Below are 23,357 nucleotides of genomic sequence, written 5' to 3'. Positions count from 1 at the left end.
CTCAATAACATCTTGATTTTGGGTTTTCTTTCTCTGCTGATTATAGTGTCAAACATATAATGTGAATTTATCTTTTCTCCAGTTGGGTAGTGGCGTTTAAAATACAATTTTGTAAAGTTTTGACTGCATTATTTAGCTGACTCAGGTAAATTCACAGTAGAAGTAACATTAGAGGGTCTTAACCTTAGTATTTAATGGCTGTATGCGCCGTATAAATAAAAGAGACTTGACTCCTCTTTTCCTGGTGAGAACAAATAAAGAAATTCAAGAACTTTATCACTTTTGGACAAATTCATTTTAAATTAATAAATGAATGAAGTGCCAGTGATGCACAAACCAACTTCAGTTTTAGTTTGTTTGAATCAACAAAACCCAACACATTATTCCAGCTGGAAGATTAATTCTAAAAACAAACGTGTGACTGGTGTCTTATGAAATCATGCTTTCCCTCAGATCCCTCTCAAAAACACGTGCTCAGCCGTTTCCTTGACACAGGTGACTTTGTGTTGTAACTGATCCGCTGGAGGGCGACTCTGACTTCCTCCATCTCTCCATAGACACCGATCCTGGACTAGATTTGTAAACCACCTTCTCCCCTTAAAGTACCGGAGCTCACCGGGCAAGCTGGGACGCAAAATCTGATCCCAGTTCATCGAAGGACCTGGAAGGATGGGGGGAGACGCTCTAGTGGAGACAACCGCACATGCTGGTGCCTGAGCTACTACTTTGAAGAGCGACCGCAGTTTAGACCAATAAGAATTGGGCTGGAAAAACGAACGTCCAATCAGCGGCCGAGTTGTAATCTGCAAGGCGGGGTTTGTGAGTGGGCGTGCTAGTGACAGTAGGAAGAGGAGGTCAAATGCTCTGCAAGAGTTAGAAAAACGTGAGGCCGCAGTCTCCAGGAAAGATACGCAGGTAGACAGTTAACGTATGAGCAAATAGTTCACAGTGCAGTTGTCGGAGTTTGGTTTTAGAACTATTATTGGCGGTGTCGGGGCGGGGTGCACGTTAGTTTGTCCGGGTCGCCCTAGCAGGCAGTTGAGAGGCAACGTTAGCTAACACTAGCTAACGCGTGTTAGCAGCTAGAGTCTCGACAGCTAGCATTGCAGCAGCAGTAAAGTTATGACATTTGCTCACTAAAAGTCAGCGTTTTTATCTATATAGAGGTAATGCATGGTGCGTTCTCACAGGACATTATCTTTGGCCGCAGAGTTCGTTAGCTAACCTAGCCGCTGCTCGTTGCTGGCTGTTGTTGTGTCTTTAAGGACTTGTGTCACGGTCACAGCTGTCATGTTTCACTCCGTGTCCCGTCGGCCGATCTGCGAGGTCGGACTGAACACAGTGAGGCTTCAGGGCGGCAGGTCGTTCAAACGGGCCGTGGAGGAGGGCAAAGGGAAACTGGAGAAGGTCCCCTGGCTGGACAGGAGCGTGGGCCTGCTGCTGTCCTGGCTCCAGAGGGCAGGTGTGGGTGCAAGCGAGGCCGCGGGATCAGGCCAAAAGAGGAAGGGCTTGCTGTCCATATTTGCAGACCACTGTGGCTTTGTGACCGGCCAGAGGCTCCGACGTGCCTGCCAGATCGGCGAACTTTACTCCAACTTGTACTCCGAGCGAACCAGGTGGACCCTGGTGGGCAACATATGGCGCAGGTTTCAGAACAAGCACGCCCCCACTGGGAAACTTGTGGCGGCTCTGGCTGGTGTCTTCATGTGGGAGAATGAAAAGATTCAAGAAGAAGAGATGCGCAGGTTGGAAATCTTTCTTTGAATGCATGTATAGATATATTGATGCTTCAACATACAGCTGGGTGACAAGTTAGGTACATCAGAGAGACATTGCAAGCACAAAGTCTCAGTAACCACAGAACACTAGAAGAGGAAGTAACTCTTGTGTTCATCCATTTGCTTCAATCTTTGATTATTGACATTCCTCTGGTAGATCAACACTGTTGTCTCCCATTTGCATGTGCAGTGCAGCATATTTTATATTGCTTTCATCTGTAAAGTCAGCTGTGCACAATGCCAAACCCCTCCTCATATGTACATCTCTTTTTAAAGGTGTGGGCTTGAGCTGCAGGCCCTGGAGTCCGTCAAACGTCTGAGCTCATCTTCGGGAGGCGTAGCAGGACAACAGGAAGGTGGCTGGGAAGTTGTGATGGAGAAGAAAGACTTCAGAGTGTGGAAGCGACCGATTCCCAACAGTCACCTCTATGAATACAGAGGTCAGCTAACTAACGTTTTCTCAGTTTATGTGAATTGTCTGAAGAGTCAGCCTCTTATATTTGTGTTTTACTTGCAGTATTGGGCTCCTACAACGATGTCACACCGAGGCAGTTCTTCAACGTACAGGTACAGACTCCTTCAATCTTATTGTGTGTGACTTGGACTATGTCGGTAATAAATGATTGCTTAGCATACAATAAGAAATCATCAGGTGTATTCAAATACCTATACTACCTTACTATGTAGTATGCCAGCAGTATGTTCCAGTACATAAATAACAGAAGAATATCAGGTTGTTATACTACATCCAGTCTCATTTTTTAGTATGTAAACCAACATGCTTTTATGGCCATTCGGACCCACAATTCTTTGTGCAGTGTCTCAAAAGAGAGTAAAAAAGCTCGGGCCGCTAAGAGCACACAGTCAAAATGACAGCTCATTTTACACAACAGACTGCGACGGTCAAAGTTTGAGGCAAAATATTATGACAGAACAGTACGACCCGACTGTATGTACATACTGCATGGAATGGTATGTACTCAAAGTAGAAAGACAGAGTATGCTATTTGGCATGTACCCTTCGTTGCCTGTCAGGAATTCAGGTGTGCTGCAATGTCTTCTGAACCACAAGGAAACTCTGTATTACCACAATAAAATGATCATTTTATTGATTTATGGTCTGCATTGCCAATAATTTAGCCGAAGATCTATTGTTGATAGCAGTGGGGTTTTGACATGTGAGTTTTTGTTACGGCTCGCGCTTATGTAATGTTTGCACCAGCCTGCTTCACATTCTTCTTGCCCAGCTGCCCTTCGCAATGTGTGTTGTACACAAACAACTGTGGCGCTCTGTGCTATTTTAATTTCTGCCTTTCCCTTTCCCCCAGTTGGACACAGAGTACAGGAAGAAGTGGGATTCTCTAGTTATCAAGCTTGAGGTGGTGGACAGAGATGTCAGTACGGGCTCGGAAGTCGTGCACTGGGCGACACACTTTCCTGTGAGTTTGATTGCGTTTATCTCTGAAGAGAAGAGGCTGTTTGTCGAGTTACTGTGTGTTCACAGGCTGTTTTTTTTTTGTTTTGTTATACAAGCGAGATATGAATGACCTTGGATTGCCATTTGGTCAAGAGCAGTTTGTATTTCAAACTGCCAGCTGTTATTCAACCTCGATTAATCTCCCTCCACAGTATCCCATGTATTCGAGGGACTACGTGTACGTGCGCCGCTATGATGTTGACGTCAACAACAACTTGATGATCTTGGTATCCAGGTATGTGCTTTTTGAGTAAAATATGACCATTTTTGGTTAATTTAGCTACATAAGCAAACTAAATGCTGTCTCTTTATCTTGTGTATTTGTAATTCTGATGTGTAGGGCCGTGCAGCATCCTCGAGTCCCAGAGAGTCAGGAGTTTGTAAGAGTTCATTCATACCAGTCAAAGATGGTCATTCGCCCTCACAAGTCCTTCGATGAGGTTTGTGGTGAATCTGATGCTACATAAATGATTAACTTTCTTCCCAAGTGCTGTGATTTGAAACCCCTGATTTTGTTTTGTTGTTTTTCTACACAGAACGGATTTGATTACCTGCTGACCTACAGTGACGACCCTCAGACCGTCTTTCCCCGATACTGTGTGAGCTGGATGGTGTCAAGTGGTGAGCTCTTCTTTTCTTTTTTTTTTTGTTTGGTTGTTACTGTTCAGGGCAGGGATCTCCACCTCCAGTCCTCGTGAGCTACTGTCTTGCAGGTTTTAGATGTTTCCGTACTGGAACACACCTGACTCAAATGAATGGCTCGCCAGCAGCTTGTTATCAAGTTCTACACAAGTCTGTTAATGATCCATTAGTATGAGTCAGGTGTGTTGCGGTACGGAAACGTCTAAAACCTGCAGGACAGTAGCTCACGAGGACAGGAGTTGGAAATCTCTGGTTTAGGGCTATATAAATAGGTAATTTTCATTATGTTTCATTATCATTTAATTTATTTTTTGGTCAAAACCCTGAAACATATTGGGTTGCAGTTACCTTAAACATCAAATCCTCACGCTTGGAGCTGGAACCTTCAAATGTTAAGCATTCATTCAGATTTCTGTGCATTTTTTATACTTACATAATATATTTGTTTCCACTTATTTCACGTTATTTAAATAAGGAGTTGATTATAAGGAGGCTGTCTTCTATTTCTTGTCAGGTATGCCAGATTTCCTGGAGAAGCTGCACACTGCTGCTTTGCGGGCCAAGAACCTGGAAGTGGGGATCTACGACTACGCGGGTGTCATCAAATCCAGCGACACCAACCGGCAGCCGAGCCAGGAGCGCCACACTGGAGAAAACACGCATACAGGTGGTTCGGGGCAGATCTACGCCTGAAATGGATTTTTTTTTTTTTTTTTTTTTTTTTTTTTTTTAAATCTAGGTGTTACGTTTGTGTGTTTTCACTTGCACTTGAATCCGAAACAAACCCTCCAACCCACATCAAGGGTACAGTACATGAACTAAAATGAAGGTTGCAACCCACACTCACAGACTCTTGTCCATCCACGGTTATACTGGTTGTTGATGGGATGTCACAAGAACAATGGACTGTGTTGTTGACAGCGTTACTGTTGCTATGGAAATTGTCACCCAGGCTGCTGGTCTTGGCGCTATTTTTGCTCGGCCAGGCGATGCCACGTGACACTCTGTTGCCCTCTTTGGTAATGGCATATATCCTACAACCTTTATTGAGATCGAGCCAAATTTCCTAACTGTAGTGATGCTTTTGCCAAAGCACTGTTTCTCTCATTTTAACGGTCTATGGCTTGTCTTCCGTTATTTGACTGACTTTACACTCTGTTCAGACCTCCAGCATCCACATGACTGTATTGGTTTCTTTGGTGTGATCACAGCGAGACGTGGAAATGCTTTTGCAGCATTTGACATGAAACGGTAACTCTTGACTGACTTCTGGTGGACATCACTGAAATGTTAACGCTTGGCCACATTTATGCACTGACTGATGAGGAGCTGAAGCCTCTGGGGGAAGCTTTGTAACAGGTGTCTTCATTTCATGGATTTAAAGCAAGTGGTTTCCTGTTTGCTCACAGCATGAGTGATTTATATGACTGGAAGAGGTGTATTAAAAAAGAAAAAAAATCTTGGGGGGGAAAAAAAATGACACCATTACTGGAAAAAATGTCCACAGAATGTAAAAAAAAAAAGGAAAAATGTAGGGCTTTTTCTTTGCGCTTTGGGGACGCCATGAGGTTCAGAGCGTCGGTCTCACCGTGTCTGCGCGAGTGTTGGAAGCTGCCAGCCTTCTGAAGATAAACCAGTCCTTCAGCATTAGGGGCATAGTGTCTTATAACAACCATGTAAACCCTCAGATACAACGGTACTAACGTGCTTCTAGCAAGGCAGTCGTACAGAGACACGCTCTAACAAACCAGTGCCCTTTTTAGAGGAAGCAGTTATGCCGCATTGCAATCCATTTACATTTCATAGGAGCTTTAAACGATGAAGTTGTCCCATTTCAGCGTAGAGATCATTCTGTTATCCTGGTGTTCATCAGTATAAATTGCACTCTCGGAGTTGTGGGCGTTTGTATTTTCTCTGTGTTACTGCGGATCTTGTACATTCATAAAACCATCGCCTGAGTACTGAAAGTCACTGTTCAATGAGTATCCCGAGCTCTGTAACCTTGTTCTCCTGAGTTGTGGTTCTACAGTTTTTGTTCACGTGAGTCCTGCTGAAACTCCACAGAGTTCATCCTTCCTAGTCGCCCTCGTTGATGAGCTGTACGCTGCAGGTGTTATGAATGTACAGAGAACACCACACGCCGTGGACATCGCCTAATAAAGTACACTGTTTACAGCCTGACAGACTGGCGCAAACATCCTAAAATCATTTGTGTTAAGAAAAAAGTAATCTTGTACTAGTTTCATGTCCTAATTTGTGTAGATGGTACATCTGAGTGAATCAGCTGTTTCAAAGTGAACATGGTGGGTTCCACTTTTGTGAAGGAGGTCCCGTGTATGAGTGTTTGAGTATAATCCTCCTCGTGTCAAAAATATAATTCTGCCCTGTAGTGAAATATTTAAAAGAACTTAACATGTAAGATAAACTTGATATGCTGAAGATGTAAGGGGAAGAAGTGAAATGCTCGTTTTTGATATTTATCACATACTGTCAAATAAAACTGTGAGACTTTAAAGATCATATTAACTCTATGAAACATGCCATATTTGCTAACGTTTAGCTTGTGTGCGAATGTATAATTTTAATGTGGTTTGTGGACACCTGCGTGCCACCTGCAGCGGTCTAGAAGAGTTGTCATCTTTTTGTGTTCTGCAGGCAGTATAACATTTGTTGTGATTAGCTACCACATGTGAATTAATTTAGGAACAGATAAATAATAAAAGGATTGTGTGAGTTGGTGCACTCATATGATTTTAAAACATGATTGCAATGGGAGCGCAACTAATTGGATCCAATAAACAGATCTTCATGTGTGTTCAGACTGCTCTTGGTTGTGACCTCGTTCTGCTGGAGGAAATGAGTGATTAGCTTTGCGTTAGTGCCAAAACAGACGGCGTAGTCCAGACTAATGGGATCAGCCGTAAACCCCAAACGTGTTCTCTGTCTGGGCGTAGACGTGCACACAGAGGCTTCACGGTTTACTGACAGCACTGATGAATTGATCAGCTTGGGACGGGAATAACTCCGCCGTCTCTCAGGTTCACGCTACATACTCGTTGCTGATAGCGCACCACATGCTGATCATCAGAGCAGGTGTGCAGAAATTGTTGGATAATTTTCTGTAGTCTCAGACATTTTGACTTGTGCAGGTGTGTAAATAATGGCTGCATTCCACATCGGGGCGGTGCCGCGTTTGTGCTCGCTGGCTAGTTTCACGTAGACCAGGGGTGTCCAACCCTGGTCCTCGAGGGCATGTTTTAGACGTGTCCCTCTTCCAACACACCTGATTCAAATGATCAGGATCGTTATCAGGCTTCTGCAGAGCTTGATGATGAGCTGATCATTTGAATCAGGTGTGTTGGAAGAGAGAAACATCTAAAACGTGCAGGACTGTGGCCCTCGAGGACCAGGAGTTACTGGGACACCTAATGGATTTGAGCCATCTTTAAATCCACTTGAGCTGTAAAAAAAGGTGCATTCAGTAATGTTAAAGAAAATGAATGTGGAAAGCAACTGCCAATTAATCTTCACAGAGATCACAGCGTTTATTATTTATGCCATCCAGCTGAGAGTGGCTGCTCCGTCTCAGAAGAACAGTGTGCTTCAACAGTGTTTACAGTAGTGTTCCTACCATTTAAAATGACTTCTAGAGTGAACACAAGAAAGTAAATGTCTACTCTTATATGAATGTCCCAAGAGTTGGCTGTACATAGATGATTTAATCCTTCTTGTCGTTTTATTTTGAAAAACTTACACAATAATTTAGAGGTGCTTCTATGTGGAGGTGACAAAAAAAATGTGTGCCTCTAACTCTTGTTGCTGATTTAAACTTTGCGATGCCCAGACAAGCATTTTAACATGTCAGACAAGGTGAAAGCTGTAAATAATAAAATCAATAATGTCATAATTTAATTCCGTGATGGCTGAATTAGCTGCTTGGGTTTGATGGGTCTTGGCATCGTGGCTCGCTGTCGTGGCTTCTTAGTGAGTAGAATATAATCAACGTTAATGCTCTGAGTAGCGCCCGTGCTTTTTCCTGGCAAGCTGTCCTTCTGACAAACTGTATTTAGGATAATAAATAGAAGAACTGCATTTAAAACAGCAGGGGAACTATAAATAGTACGCCAGCTTATTTATAGTGGGTGCAGTGGTATTGATTATTATAAGTCTGGCTTTTAATGGTGGCGAGATTACATTTCATACGGGGTGTATTTTTCAGGATATATGTAGGATAACACCACTGCATGAATGAATATTTATTTAGGATGAACCCTACTGACTTAGCACAGGGCTGTTGGTGTTCCTGATGGTCATAATGCTCTTTATGACATTTAAACCCCAATATTTTAACAGTGTGCATTATCATCCAAGACCTGCTGCACATAAAAAAAAATGGAATTAATTAAAATAAGAGTCATAAAGAAAGGAGGAGTCTTGTTTTCACACTTTAAAATTTATTGCTTGGATGCATTAGTCGTGATCGGACAACACAGGCTGAATTTAAAAGTGTAGAAAACCACAGCGGTGAGCATCAAGAGGTCTGAAACGCGTCGGCCGCTGTGTTTCCCGGTTTGATTTACAGACGTGTGATGCGTCCCAACAGGCGACACATTGTTTTAAAATATGACCTGAAATTACGAGACGCAGTTAAAAGTCACCGAGCACTTACTGTAATTGACCGTTTCCACAAATCTGCCGCACTTTGACCGTGCAGCTTGTGGAGAATGACAGCTTTTATTAGAATGTCTGTCTGTCTTTTTAATGTTTGCACTTTGTTTGACATGGAAAAAAAATAATGTTACTGCCAGTAAAACACACACACGGGATGTTTAGATGATGTTTATTGGTCTCAGATATTAGAGTACATTATGACATAAAAAAACTAAATCAGAAAAACTGGAAATGCTCATATATGCAGATTTAAAATGACCGTGTCTTATTTGTACCATCCACCATCTTTCTTCTAATATTTAAACTTTATTGCTCTGTTGTAGTGGCCATCCCACTTTGTAATTCAAACATGCAAAAAACATAAAAATGAGAATAAAAACTAAATCTGAAAAACTGGAAGTGCTCACATATGAAGATTTAAAATGCCCATGTCTTATTTGTAACGTCCACCATCTTTCTTCTAATATTGAAGCTTTATTGCTCTGTTGTAGTGGTCGTCCCATGTACGCTTTTGTTTTAAACATGCAAAAACATAAAAATGAATTTCCAAGTTGCTGAAAAGAGCAGCTGGTAAGAGAAAGCAGATAGTGCTCACAAGTCTCCAAGGTGCTTGGCACAACCATGAACAGAAGATGCACTGCATGGTTAGATCAAGCACAATGGAGTCCTGGGCGAAGACGGAAAAAATCCACAGAGTTCGGCGCAAGACGTCCAAGAGACCTGAAAGCTTGCTGACTCAGGTTATGTGCAAGTGTTAGGAGAAAACAAGTAAGACAGAAGATATCTTTTTAATCTCACGTCGTCAACTCATCCATTAAAACTCCTAAAAGAAACACAACGATTATATTTTGGGTTCTCGTTGAAGGACGGCCCCACAGTTCGGTTGCATCCGCAGTGCAAAAATCGAAAAAGTCCAAAAGATGTGATGGAAGAGATCTAAGTAAGAGAATGTACAGCTGCTTACACGATGATTAGAAAAGAATTGTCACGACTCGCCGTTAAGAACATCTGCAGAATCCAAAAAAAAAAAAAAAAGATTAGTCATAGGTCACGCTCACTGCGGAAAAAAGGGCTACACCCTTCCTGCGCACGAACTGCGTCAAACCCCACCCTCTCGCCTTTCACGCCCGACTCCGACAGCCCCGACTGAGAAAGAAAATCTAAAAAATTTTTACCACTGTTAACGTTAGAAAACTCAACATTTTCAGGGATTTACAGCAGGCCCCAAGAAGTGGTGGTGGTGGCTTCATTCAATTAGTTTCCTCATCAGTCTATTGGGCTTTCTCCAGGTAATCAATGGAAACAGAGTTTGGGTGATCTTGTTAAGAACTGCAGCATCTCATAGAGTCCAGAAGCAGAAATTTTTTTACTTGTAATTGACTCAGAGCCAGCCTGGGTGGCCCGGGACACCAATGAACTCAAGTCTAGTTCTATCGCTGGTGTCCATCTGAGGACATCCATCACCTCCTCACCGTAAAGACTCGACCGCTTCTGACACTTTAGGTCCTAACTGCGTTAACGGTCACTGAGTGCAATGTCAAGAGTCGTGATACCATCGGGCTAAGAGAGCCGCCTTCTCCCAAAGGTTTGACAATCTTGTTACCTTCTCCAGCGTCTCTTTCAGCTCCCCAGGGACATCTTACTAAAATGAGAAAGCATTGGTACCGTAATCAACTTAGAGCTCCGGCAAACGGAGCCACTTTGGGTGATGGAGCGACAGCATGATGCATATTAATGCAGCAAAGAGAAACTCTGTAGCGACCGAATGGCACGAAAAATGGGAGTAGTTTGGGTGAAAACGGTGGGCGATGGCAGTGAAACAGACTTCTGAGGATGTTTTAAAGGGGTGATGGGATGGCGTGATGGTTTTGATGCAGAGATGATTGTGACACGTTATTTTCTTACCTTGTTTTCTGGTTTTTCCTTCTTTAGAGTTGTTCGCCGTCATCGATGTCTTTGAGGATTTGCCGTCAAGTCATGTGTGAATCTCTAAGAATTTTCAATATAACTCAAAAGTATCTGATTTAAAGCAAAAAAGACATCAAATCCTCTTTAGACTAAAGGTCACAGCGACCAACTCAACAAACTATCAAAAAAGAAATTCAAGAAAATTTTGTTTTAACTTACTTCACATTTTACTGAAAACCTCCAGTTGCTTTCTTTGGAAAGTCCCGTCTACACCTCTGGTCTTTCCAAGGAACCCACCTTTTCCATCCGCTGGCCTCAGAGTCGGTGCAGGCGGCTGAGGGCGAAGAAGAAGACGACTGAGGCGCTCTGAGCTCGGGGTCTTCCAGCTTGCTCTACTGGAGACAGACTGTCCTGGCTGCGTCCTCAGCACCCTTCAAGTCCCCATCTCCTGCCCCTCCTTCCAGCTAGGAGGGGTTGGCGATGTTCTCTTGGGATAGGTGCACTGGCAAGGAGGACTTGGTCAGGCTGGGATTGGACGTGGGTTGGGGAGTTTTGGGGGGGCCGCCGGTTCCGCATTTCATAAATATTAATACAGAGTCCTCCCTCTCCAAATGGGTAGATTCTTTAATTTTGTTAGAGGGGGAAGTGCTTTATTCACTTAATGGCTTTTATTAGTGCCCGGTCTTCAACTCTTTCATTAGCTAAAGTGCTGCTATAATTTACAGGGTAAAAGGGGGTGGGGAAGAGGCGGTGTCTGAGCTGGGTTGATCCTGCTGCTGCTGGACGGGCAGGCATCACCCTCAACCACTGCAGCTTTTACTAAAAAGCAGCTTTGAAGAAACTGTAGCCTGCAGCATCGAATACACTCTGGATAGCATCTTTATTGAACCATTTGAGTGTCGTGAGCATGTTGCACGTTGACTTTCCATCATCCTGTTATCTAGATGTTCAAATCAGACGGTTTAATAACCAACAATATTGATAATAGTCTTGACAATCAAATGGTTTCCAGCACATGAGCGGAAAAATCATTTTTGGTCATGCAAAGTGGTTTTCTGCACAACCGCATTGTGGATTTGATTCACTGGGAGTCAAGTAGTGAGATACGTTTCTCTTTGCTCTTAGTTATCTCCTGGTTTCATCTTATTCCAGTTAATGCAGACAAACGAGTTCAGGTTTTGTAAATGATTGTGTTGCTCAGTAAAATCTCATTTCCTGTTTCTGACACATTTAGATTGATTACAGGTTAAATAAATTATAATTATCAGTTTATTTAACCTGACAAACCACCAACTAGAAATAACATCTTCTCAGCATATTAAAAGCGCTTTGAAACCACCTCATACATCTCTGGACCAGGAGTCGACTGGATTGTACAAAGCTTTGTTCATTGGTTTGATGTACTGGCTTATTCTTCTAATTTCCAGCCCGACTGCATCATACAAGTCTGGACACTGCATTTGTGTGCGCGCTGGCGCCATCCGCTGCAATCGCGGACACAAAATGGCCCCTACGCCGCATGCAGCCCGCAACATACCGACATTAGATGATGCTAGCTTGCAGAAGTGCACCCGGCTCCGATAAAACGCGCTTTATTTTGCTCTGTGGAGTCTTGTTAGTTGTGAACAGCTGGCATCTGATGACCCCAGACTGCGTCTGAGTGAATGAACTGATTAACCTGAGTGGCCGTCCCCACCAGAGAGAGGGAGTGGGCCACCAGCCTGAATAACTGCCCTCATCATCAATGTCACATAAATCACTTAGCTGGACAGTGCTTTCAAATGAGACCTTTTTTTTTTTTTATCTCTGAGTCAGACTGAAACGTTTGTAGTATGCTCAGTGTGTTTCTGAAGGAGATCAAACTGGATTCAATGATGCAACATTTTTGCAGCACAGAGTTAAAAATAAACATTTTGTACTAAAAAACAAGCGAACATTCATCGGGACAAATTAAGTAAATTTACTATTTATAGAGAGAAAAACAGACAAGAACGACAACAGTGAGACTCCATTATGTTTTTATTGTACAGTTTTTTTTACGGTTTTAATGCGAGCTTCAACCAATATTCAATATGAACTATTCATGGTGTTTAAGTACTGTAGGTTCTTCTCTGAGTGACACTTCTGCTCGTGTCATTGGTTTTAAATTAAAGCAACAAAACTCAGAATCACATGACGCAGATGCTCCGGTGGACACGTTTGGTGATTGAACTGAGCAACTGTACAGAACACTTTGTGATACACAGGCCATGCAGTGAATGAGGACCCTTTATTTTTTTTACTTTTTCACCAGCTGGATAACATCTTCATCCTCCAGCACGTGGTCCTTGCCCACCTTCTGAGGGTTGTGCTTCACAGACGAGCCCCACACAAGCGCGCTGCAAGTAGAAGAGTTAAAGAATTCATTGTTCGCAGTTCAAAAGCTTCAATGGGATACGTTTATGATCTTAGAGGACAAAAAGCAAAAGATGGCCGAGCTCATCACGCCGAAATCCTTCTATTCATTCACCTCTGTACCAACAATGGCTCCACTATGAAGCACCCTACAGGGTACAATGACATCCTTTAGGTACAAAGGCTTTCTAATTGCACGTGTCACTGTTTGACCCTTCTGTTCCCTCGAGGATGGGTAATGCTCGGCAGCACTAACATGCAAACTGATTGATGGTCCTGTTGCACCCGTTTGGAGATGGTGGCGCGACACATCATCTCAGATCCAAAAAAAATTCTCCAATTCATGCTTGTCTGGTGCAGCTTTCTATAGAAGGGGGACGATGTCTCTGATTAAAGCGACAGCGACGTTTTAAACCATTTGATGATCAGTACAAGAAAATGTCATCCTGAAACAAACGTGTGATAAAATGGCTAAGTTGAGGATGAAATTAGGAAAGCAATGTTTGTATGAAATTAAGTTTATCGATAAAAACTAGTCATGGCATTAATTCTGAAAGCTTCCTTGCTTTACTTTTATTGAAAGTATAATTTGCACAGAACTGTATGTGGAAAACAATTTGCTATGACAGAGGAAATCAACATTTTTGTATTTTGCTTTCGAAAATTGTACATATAAACTAAAAAAATGGCTTCAGTGATAGAGCTATATTAAAATATATCTGTGAATCATAGTCATAAATAAACTACTCTTTGATTTACATTGTTTAATTATGGTTTGCCTTCATGAACAATGTGATGGGGTGACAAACGTTTCTCTTCTCAGAGAAGCTAGAATTTAGATGGGCTTAATAAAATAACATCAACTGTTTAGATACGATTAAGGGCCATCAAAAATACTAGTCAGTTAAGCTGGATGCTAATATTTTATGTTGCATTTAGGATGTTACACAGCTCTTGTCAAATGGATTGTATGCAGGATGTCAGAATAAACCGGCATGTAACCCTCTCTGCAGCAACGCTAACCACACTCAGCACAGGCATGTGGACGCTGAGCTGCAAGACAAGAAGCCTGCTGGTGCTAGCACTGCTAATGTTAGCCTTACTTGCAGACTAGCTGCCTTGTCTTAATCTAAATTTCTGATTAATCAACAGATAAATCAGTCACTAGGAAGCTCCCTGATTCAGCCACAAGAATGTCCTCACGATCAAATCTGTCCGTTATGAGACATAATTCACTTTAAGGGGTCAAACGTTTCTGCTGCAGTACTCACTACTTGAATTCTTTGATGAGGTTTTTGTGGATCTTTAGGCAGAAATCCTCGACAGCAGTCCGTTGGTCAGGGAGCACGACGGGGGATGTGTAGTCAGGAAGCTGGCCTTTAGGTTTGGTGTAGCTGGGGAAAGAAAAAAAAACACATCTCAGTCACAAATTTCCAGCCTGAAGAGAACATTTAAACCCCAAGCTTTAAAATTAAAAAAATAAAAGACTCTTACATGCGCACAAGCTTTAGGTAGTCCCACATCCTCTCCAGCAGGTCATCAAAGTTCCAGCGGTGGTGGGCGGAGATGGGGACAGTGTGGGGAACCTTGTAGATGATGTCAAGCTCCTCAATGGAGATCTGGTCGATTTTGTTGAGCACATAAATGCACGGGATGTAGACCCTGTGGAGACCAGGACAGAGTCTGTGAGCGGCTGGTGTCTGTGACAGTACCTCGTGTTCAAAGTCAGCGTCTGATTTTTAGGCTGATTCGAAATGTCCATCCATTCATCCATTAATCTATACACAGCTTAATCCTCACTGGGGTCGTGGGGTGATTCTGAATGTATTTGTCCTTATTTATCAGACATGGTTAAAAAAAAAAAAAAAAGAAGCTTAAGACATATTCTTACATTTCTCAAGCACAGAATAATTTCTAATGCAAGTCACTATGAATTCCTGTAGAACTAAATGTGGATTTTATTTAATTTCCCCCCCAAACGTCATATATTTTATGCAAGTTTTTTTTTTTCTATATATGTGCCTTACATATTAAGCAACTTTAAACAAGAGCAAAACAAATGTCCTGGTATTTTCACATCTGTTGAGGCTTCTGTCTGCAGATGCATGTGTGTAAAGGAACAAAAACAGATCCTGTAGATTCTTTGTTTAGCACTCATGCGGGTATATGCACATATATTACAAACATAATGAATTCTGGTTATTTATTTCTTTTATGAGTTTCACTTATGTCGTATATTAATGCACATGATGCTCCTTCCTTCCGAGTATCTTCCATGGAGCTGCAGAGGAGATTTATGCCAAAGAAACCCTATAAATGCTTTCTTTTTTTCACCCTACAGCGTCGCAGAGGTATGCTGTTGCCATGTCTCGTGCCTTGTAATAAAATGCCCGTGCGGTCCTTGTTCGCTATGCGACACAACTCGGAGTCCGACCCACTGATTACATCCCACTGCACATATCTTTTATTCTATTTAGTCCCACAGAGGTTTTGTCATTCCAGTGGTTTAGGTAAAAACACGAGCGTTGCACACAAAGAGCATTTTTCGGTCTATCTGCATTGGTGTAGTGGGAATTCTCCTGGGATTTCAGCTTCCAGCAGGCCACACCCACCGGGAATGACTAAGGAAAGGCCCATTCTGGCACTTCAGCAGCTTACCGATTTCCCTCCACCACATCAATGAGGTCATCAGCTGTGGAGTCGCTGCGCAGAGTGATGTCGGCGTTGTGGATCTTGTACTCGGCCAGGATGCTCTTCACCGTGTCACCGTCGAGCTCACTTTGTGCACACTGGGGAGGGACAGAGGGAGGACGGGCGCATTGTCAATCAGCACAAGACAGAATCAAAACGAACATATCTTATGCACCAATTTACACCATTCTTAAAGTGCAGTTAAAATGAATCCATAAGCACAACAACGTAGAGCCAGTGGTCATCATGGCTTCACTAAATAAATGCTAAAGAAAGACAAGAGAATGCTCCTCCTCCCCCACAACAAAAATCCTGCCCGTCAAAATAACGACAGTATTACAGGACATCCTCTAACTGTCTATCAGCTTTTTATGACACTGTCACACACACACGTGATCAATAAAACCGAATAAATCTCTTATCAGCATATAATTATAGAGTCTGTACGGACATTTCCATCAACGTAGCTGGATGTATATACAGTATAACTGGGCATATGTGGACTATTTGCAACCTTTTTTGTGAATAAAATACAACATCAGAATCCCCTTTTTTTCATTTCAGTGACTGATTTCGGTGCGTCTCTGCGTGAGACGTACTGTAGCGGTAAAGTTGATGCCTCCTTTGTCCTTTTTCTTGAAGCCGATGTTGGGTGGCTGCTTGTTGAGTCGGATGCCAAAGCCCTCCAGCTCGTGTTCTATTAGCTTCTTATGAAGAAGAGGCTTCAACACATCGAGCACAATCAGGATCAGATTGCAGGTTCGAGCCACTAAGTTGGAGAGAGAGAGAGGAGCCAGATAAGAGCACTGGTTGGACGAATCCCATCGCTTCCTCAGTGAATACAGTATGGATGTAGTGTGCTACCGAATAATGCTTGTGATTTTTTTTGTTTTTCTTGTACTACCACTTAAACAAACTACAGCCAAATGTTTGACACGCTGTCACTGGTTGCCAAAGCCTTGCAGGAAAGCACTTAGTAAATAGTGTACTGTAGATGTTTTCTTCCTCCACTGCAGTCAAAAAAAAAAGTCAGGAGCATGTAGCAGCACACAGTAATGAGTAGAAAAGCTGCAGAATGTATAGAACACAATGTCTTAGGTCATCAGTGCAAAAGAACGTCTCACTGCAAGCTATTGATTTGAGCATTCTAATATCAAGAAGTACTTTCTGACTGTGGCAAAAAAAATGATGACTCAAAGCACTGCATTTAAATCAATAAGGGGAAAATGAAATGATAATAGTATTGCTTTTTGTGTTGCTATCATTTTATTTTGTCAATGAAAATCCCTTTCAGTCTGAGCAGAACTCTTAGTGATCACATTTTTACCTGCAATGACCTGTCTGCCTCTGCCTTTGCCATCCTTGGCACCCTCGATGATACCTGGAAGATCCAGGAGCTAAGAAGGAGGAAAGCAAGAAATGTAAATGATTCACACTAAAAAAAAGAAAAGGAAGTTTCCATATACTGAACAAAGAAGAGATTCTTGTACCTGGATTTTGGCCCCTTTGTACCGAATGACTCCCGGTACTGTTGTCAGGGTGGTGAACTCGTAGGCAGCCACCTCGGAGTACACACCCGCAAGGTTACTGAGCAGCGTGGACTTCCCTACTGAAGGAAAACCGACGAAGCCGACACGAGCATCACCGGTTTTTGCTACATCGAAACCTAAAAGAAAGACATCAGAATCATAGATCAAACCTAATGTTCATTATGATACTGTACAGGGAACAAACCTGCTTGAAATAAGGCAGCAGGTGGACGAAGTCTGAGGTGATTTTACCTTCTCCTGTTCCACCACCACTGCCTCCCTTTGGTGTGATGAGCTCCCTCCTCAGCTTGGCAAGGCGAGCTTTGAGCAGACCCAAGTGGTGAGCTGTGGCCTTGTTCCTCTGCGTCCTGGCCATCTACAATAAACACGGACACCAGTTTGAATCAGCATCAAGCAGACAGTTTTTACTGACTGTACTCAGGTAGAAGTTAAGATTTACACAACCACACATTAAAAAAAAGATGTTAATCTGCCTGAATGTGAGCTGAATGCAACAGACTCACACCTTGTTCAGAACAACATTCACAACTTAGAATCTGAATAAACTGGCCTAAAAAATGAAAGCATGGCTAATCATTAATAGATTTAAATACTTTATCTTACCAACACTAATAGTTAAGGCTGAATTATTTGAGGAGAATTAGTATGTGTGATATTTGTAACAAATATTACAACAAGTTTTATAATTTTTTAAGCTTTAGTTTAATATTTCCTGCACAATAACAACATTTATAAGATTTTATGGATTATTACCGTCGGACACCATCAAAATATAAACTGCACTATATTCGGGCTCAAGGACGAGAGGATAGAAACTGTTTCACGCTTGTATTTAATGCATTTTTAATGTCACTGGAACAATTATCACAAAAGCTCGCTTCATTTTCTCATCTTGCAATTTTGATCTAAAATCTGTTAATTGTTCGACCCCGCTAATAACCTCAAAGTACCCAGCAGGCATGTTTAATGTGTGTTCAACAAAGACACACAGAAAAGATAATTATAGCTTTCACAAGTGTTTCCCTGAGACGGAGATCAGATCGCTCTGTGTGACCAACTAATGCAGAAAAGTCAGGCATTTCTAAAGAGTTATTTTTTCTTGTGGCTGTTTTGATTCTTGTTTGGCCTATAGAGTAGCAGAACATGGGAGAAAATACTGATTAGTGTTTCCTAAAGTCAAGATGACGTCCTGAAATGTCTTGTTATGTCCATAACACAAAGATATTCACTTGACTGTCAGAGCGGGGATGAAATCAGAAAATATTCACATTTAAGAAGCTGGACTCAGAGAATTCAAGCGTACTTTTTCTTTAAAATTACTCAAGCTGATTAACCGATTATCAAAATAGCTGCTTATAAATGTAATAGATGACTAGTTGTTGAAGTTGTGCTGAAATCTGGAATTGACTTGAAGTAAATATCTGACAGCAACCCCTGACTGTGATGCTAACTCGCTGATTCGTGTTTAAAATGAATGAATGAAAGGTTGAACTGGCTTCTCTGTATAGCCACCTGCTCTGAAGATCCATTTCAAGACAGAAAAACAATCTGAAGTTAACTTCTGACGGCCCATTTATAATCCTAAACGGTCCTGTATCATCAGATGATGTCAGTTTTTGGACCACTTCATGGCACTTGTTTTCTAGAACTCTCTTCTTTAACATGCCCTAAACAACATACGACAGCAAAATTACAAGTAATAAAACACCGATTGCTGAAAAACGGTTGTCGCTCATGTTATGCTAATTTTGGGCTACTACAATACGTGCTATAGAAATCAGATTTATACATCGAGCTTGTGCGCGGCTGCTAGTTCAGTTGCCAGCCGGCTAACCCGAGTCATGAGTCTCCACCATCTGTCTCTGCTACAGCTCCACGGGATGTCGACACCCGTTATGCCCTTTTATTCGATTCATAACACAAATACAAGTCGAATAAACAACTTTTTGATACACGGTGTCACCTGTCAGGGGACACAACAGAATAATTATGTGTACACCGAGGCCCGGCTGTGGGACGTGTTTGCTAGCGGCTAGCGGCTAACGGCTAGCGGTTAGCTAAAACGTGTCTGATCCACCGGCTTGGCCTGAGGGCTACTTACGCCTTACCTCATTTTCAATCTCTGCTATTTTGGCGATTACACTCATGGTGGCGGCGATTCCGGGCGACAATTCGCGTTACTGAGAGAAACTGGAAAGATTTTACATGAAAGTTGACAAAGTTAGAGGCTGCTTAGCATGCACAACCACACGAATGCGGCTGTGCGCGGTTTCGCGGCTAATCTCGCGAGAAGACGTAATGCGAGGAGCGCTGTGCCCCGCTTGAAGACTGACAGGAGATAGAATGTGGAAATGGAGGGAAATGCGGCGTCTGTCTGCAGTGGGGCCTACATAATCAGAGTTTTAATGTTTGCTTCATCGTCGAAGCAGCGACGTTTAATTCAGTGGTGCACAATAGTGATGTGGTCGAGAATAAAGTAAGTACTGCACGAAAGTACAGCTGTGATTCAGCCTACCTGCACTTTACTTAAATATTTACACCTGGAGGCAAACACTGTTTTTACTTTATCACGTGTTTGATATTATTACTATAGAACATAATATTTTGTTAAAGAATAAGCTGTAGGCTCACAAACTTTTTGGTTTTTGTACCTGGCAAGCAGGAAACGTTGCCCCCACATTAGGCTTCATTACCTACAAGTTCTAATAATGTTCTAAAGAAAACATTTAAATCTAATGTTCAAATAAAATGTTTTAATTTCAAGCAATGTTTCAATGAGCTTTGTGTACCAAGACTGAACATTCAGAGGATGCTTGGAGGATGTTGTCACGACAACATAAGAAGAAACAACATTCTTTTTTTTTCTCCAAGGCCTCAGATGACAGAATGTTCTTTATTAAACGTTTTTATAATGTGACGTAAACAAAGGAGGAACATTTTGCCTGTAATTTACTGAGGATGTTTTGGGGGTGTTGTTGTTGACACAGTTCTATATAAAACGTTCCCAAAATGTTACACAATAACAAAGGAAAGAAGGACATTCTTAATGCAACATCCAGGAAATGTTTTAACAACATTGCCTTTAAGGAGCAACATGCTGGGAGCTCAAATAAAAAATCCTGCTTAAAACATTACTAGAACTTTGCAGAGGTTTGTTTTAATAACAAAGAAATCTTTACAAACGAGTAATCCTTTATCACAGGTTTAAGATGTCTTTGAGTTTTAAAGATTTCTCCAGAGACACTTCTTACATCTATATTTTTCTTCATTTAAGAAAAATGTCCAAGAACTCACCCCTAGCTGTGTAGAAAGTTAAAACTGAGTGCACCTCAACCAGCTCTAACTGTAAATCCTGCCTGAACACTGAACCTTTGATGTTAGTGCAGAAATATTTTATTGCTGATAATATTTCTGTATTTTTACTTTAGTGGGATTTTTTTCAAATGCACAACTTTTGCTACATATGCAGACTTGTTGGATTGCTGCAATTAACTTAAATAAACTCAACATTTATACCACTAATGATGAGAATAGACCAAACATCATCCTTCACCTCTTAGCAGAAGAATGTACAACTCATCATCGCCACACTTAAAGCTTCCTAAATGACCATTAGATTGAATCAATGTGTCTCTAGAACAATATGGATTTTAAACAGCCTTGATGAATAGATATTTATTGAAGGACTGTTTTGTTCTTTTTTTGCAGGTGTGACTAGTGAGTGCAGCTGTCAAATAGTCCCGTGCAGAACATGGTAAGTCCCTGACAGTGTGCAGCATAATGCCTACCAGTTAGCGTGTAGGGCCCAATTTACCCTGAATACACACAGTCATGAATAAGCTTCCTGTGGTTTTAGTTGATCAGCAGGAAAATAAGAAAGGCTGCCATGCCACATTATATAAACCTAAACTGATGGGGGGAGATTTGTACCATGATATGTGCAGTTATGGTGATGTAATTGTGCCACTTGTGTATACAAACCCACGTCGCGATTCGTCCTGCTTATATAACGAAAAAAAAAGAGACTCAGGCCGGTTAAATTGTGTATTTTTATTGTTTAATTGTTTATCGTTTAAGTCGCATACAGTATAATCTCTCATTGGTTTCTATGCTGCTAAAGTTTGTGGACTGAACATCTGTTGTTTTGTTGACCTTCGGATTGATTTATTGGTTTGTGGGTGAGCTGGTTGAACAAGACCAGTGCTGCTGATTTGATGAGTGACCGCCGTTTTCTCCTCGGACCCATGCGATGCTCCGTGAACCTTGAAAAGTTGCGTTACCAACTACGACAGTCATACACTGAATATTAATGTCTGGATGGTAATATCAGCCACTTCAGGCCTTTTCACACAGTTTATAAAGAGATAAACTGCATGAATGGCCAAGGAGGACATTTGAATCAAATCAAATTATTCTAATTTAATATTGGACATTAAAACGTCAGAATCTAATGAATAACTAGCCACTGTGGGGAGATTTACCAGTTCTGCTCCTCCAGCTCAGCCAACAGTGTCATCTGAAGCGTTTGCTGTAAAAAAATAGATGCAGTTGGAAGAAGAATGCAATTTTTTTAAAATCACTCTATGATTATGTTCAGGAAAGAACCCTCATAGACAACTTAATGTATCTTAACTCCAGTCCGAGATATCTCAAACCGTATGCTAGATATGCTGAATCTGCCTCTTCGTAGATCCTCGTTGCTGTTTGTTTAGTTGTAAGAGGTGTGCTTGTCCTCGTCAAAATATATAAAAATAGGCATTTTCTTTTTAAAAGGTAGATACGGTTTACGGTTGTTGTTCTGCATTTTGTTGTTGTTGTTGTTGCCCAGCTGGGATGACAGCAAGCATAAATAGCACAGGAAAGAAGGACAGGAGGTGAGACACAGCAAGACAGGGGGAGAAATACTGAATTTATGATCACTAATGCATTCCTGCAGACCTCTGGAGGTCTGCAGGAATGCATCTTTGTGAGAAACAGAAAAAAAGGGGGGCTTTGACTTGATTCATCAACACTAGCCACAACTTGAGAATTGACAGTAATAACCCATGCCCAAACATCTCAAATGTTCTTCTTTTTAATGAGCAACGCATCTTTATATCATATGTCAGTCAGCATTGAAGTGCATTGATTAAAAAGTAAGTGCAAGTACAGATTTCGATGCATTCATTTTGACTAGAGGATTAAATTATTTGCAACGTCGCCCCAAAAATAGTCATTCTACAGGGGCACTCTGCAAAAGAAAACCGCTATAGTTGATGCTGTCTCTAACCTAAAAGATATATGCTTTTTTTTCCTCATTTCAAGCTTTTTAAGTTATCTCTGAGTGACAGTGTGTAGGAGCGATTTTCATCTGCCTTCTGCTGTCAGTTCACTCCAGTCCATAAAACACAGCACTTTTCCTCAATATCACTGACATGCTCCCTGACTGATTTCTCAGTGGTTTCTCAGTTTGCGTCGAGGAACACGGCAACTGAATCAAGCCAGCAGAAGCACAAAGTCTGTGAGAAGCACTATTTTAGTGCAATAGTTTCACACTTGGTAACCTTGCCACCTAAAACTGGCTACCTCTGCATAGAGATGGAGAAGAGTTCTTATCATAGCCCCATCGATAGGCCTTTTAGTTTTTACTGAGGGAAGCGCCATTATTTGTGGTCATGTCACCAGAGCAAGGATAACAACATCTTTTGAGGTAATAAAAAACAAATAACAGCATGAAGTTATCCATTAAAATGCATTGTCCCCAGTATCTTGGATTCTGTCATCAGAATTTGGATAATACTTATTGAAACCATAAGGCTTTACGATAAATGCAACTTGGCCATATGATGGCAAAAGTCTTCAGTGGAGGCATTCCCCTTGGACTCTAGCTGCTCTCGGAGGAGGTGGGCGGTGCTGTGGAGGACGACCTCCGTCGGGACACTGACTGTGAGCGCTCAGGGCTGTGTTTGTCATAAGGCTGGAGCTGCACCTCCAGGAAGTCCCTGTGCTGCTGGCTGATCACCTGGCTGATGAGTCCAGGCAGAGCTTGCAAGTTACTCAGTAGAGTCTCCAGCTTTGTCTCCAGCAGGGCAATCCTCTTCTCCATGTCCTCTCCTCGCTCATTCAAGTCCGATATCATGTCATACATGATGTTCTGAGTCTGGAACAGGAGAGAGGAAACACACTTAATGCCATTATTTTCCAAACTGACGTTACTTTTGATGTTTGACCTGAAAATACTGCATGAAAACACAAGAGTGACGGTAA

At 41.8% G+C, this 23,357-nt stretch overlaps 2 protein-coding genes across 2 annotated transcripts; one reads left to right on the top strand and one right to left on the bottom strand.

Moving 5' to 3' along the window:
• Positions 1-883: 883 nt before the first annotated feature.
• stard7 (StAR related lipid transfer domain containing 7) lies at positions 884-6,716 on the top strand. Its single transcript, XM_008302458.1, has 9 exons — positions 884-915; positions 1,266-1,745; positions 2,055-2,218; positions 2,296-2,345; positions 3,107-3,217; positions 3,408-3,490; positions 3,596-3,695; positions 3,792-3,876; positions 4,412-6,716. Exons 2-9 carry the CDS (start codon positions 1,291-1,293, stop codon positions 4,588-4,590), a joined length of 1,227 nt encoding a protein of 408 aa, XP_008300680.1. The 5' UTR covers positions 884-915; positions 1,266-1,290; the 3' UTR covers positions 4,591-6,716.
• A 5,761-nt stretch (positions 6,717-12,477) lies between these two features.
• drg1 (developmentally regulated GTP binding protein 1) lies at positions 12,478-19,385 on the bottom strand. The gene is made up of 9 exons (XM_008302459.1): positions 19,220-19,385; positions 17,343-17,466; positions 17,052-17,227; positions 16,889-16,958; positions 16,161-16,330; positions 15,529-15,659; positions 14,365-14,532; positions 14,142-14,264; positions 12,478-12,854 (listed from the first exon to the last, which is right to left on the bottom strand). The coding sequence occupies exons 1-9, from the start codon at positions 19,256-19,258 to the stop codon at positions 12,755-12,757; spliced, it is 1,101 nt and encodes a 366-aa protein (XP_008300681.1). The 5' UTR covers positions 19,259-19,385; the 3' UTR covers positions 12,478-12,754.
• Between the last annotated feature and the right edge of the window lie 3,972 nt (positions 19,386-23,357).

Source organism: Stegastes partitus, unplaced genomic scaffold, assembly GCF_000690725.1.
Source record: "Stegastes partitus isolate 25-593 unplaced genomic scaffold, Stegastes_partitus-1.0.2 Scaffold1820, whole genome shotgun sequence".
In the NCBI taxonomy this organism is placed as follows: Eukaryota; Metazoa; Chordata; class Actinopteri; family Pomacentridae; genus Stegastes; species Stegastes partitus.
The sequence above is the reverse complement of the archived record's forward strand: the minus strand, read 5'-3'. Positions and strand labels throughout refer to the sequence as shown.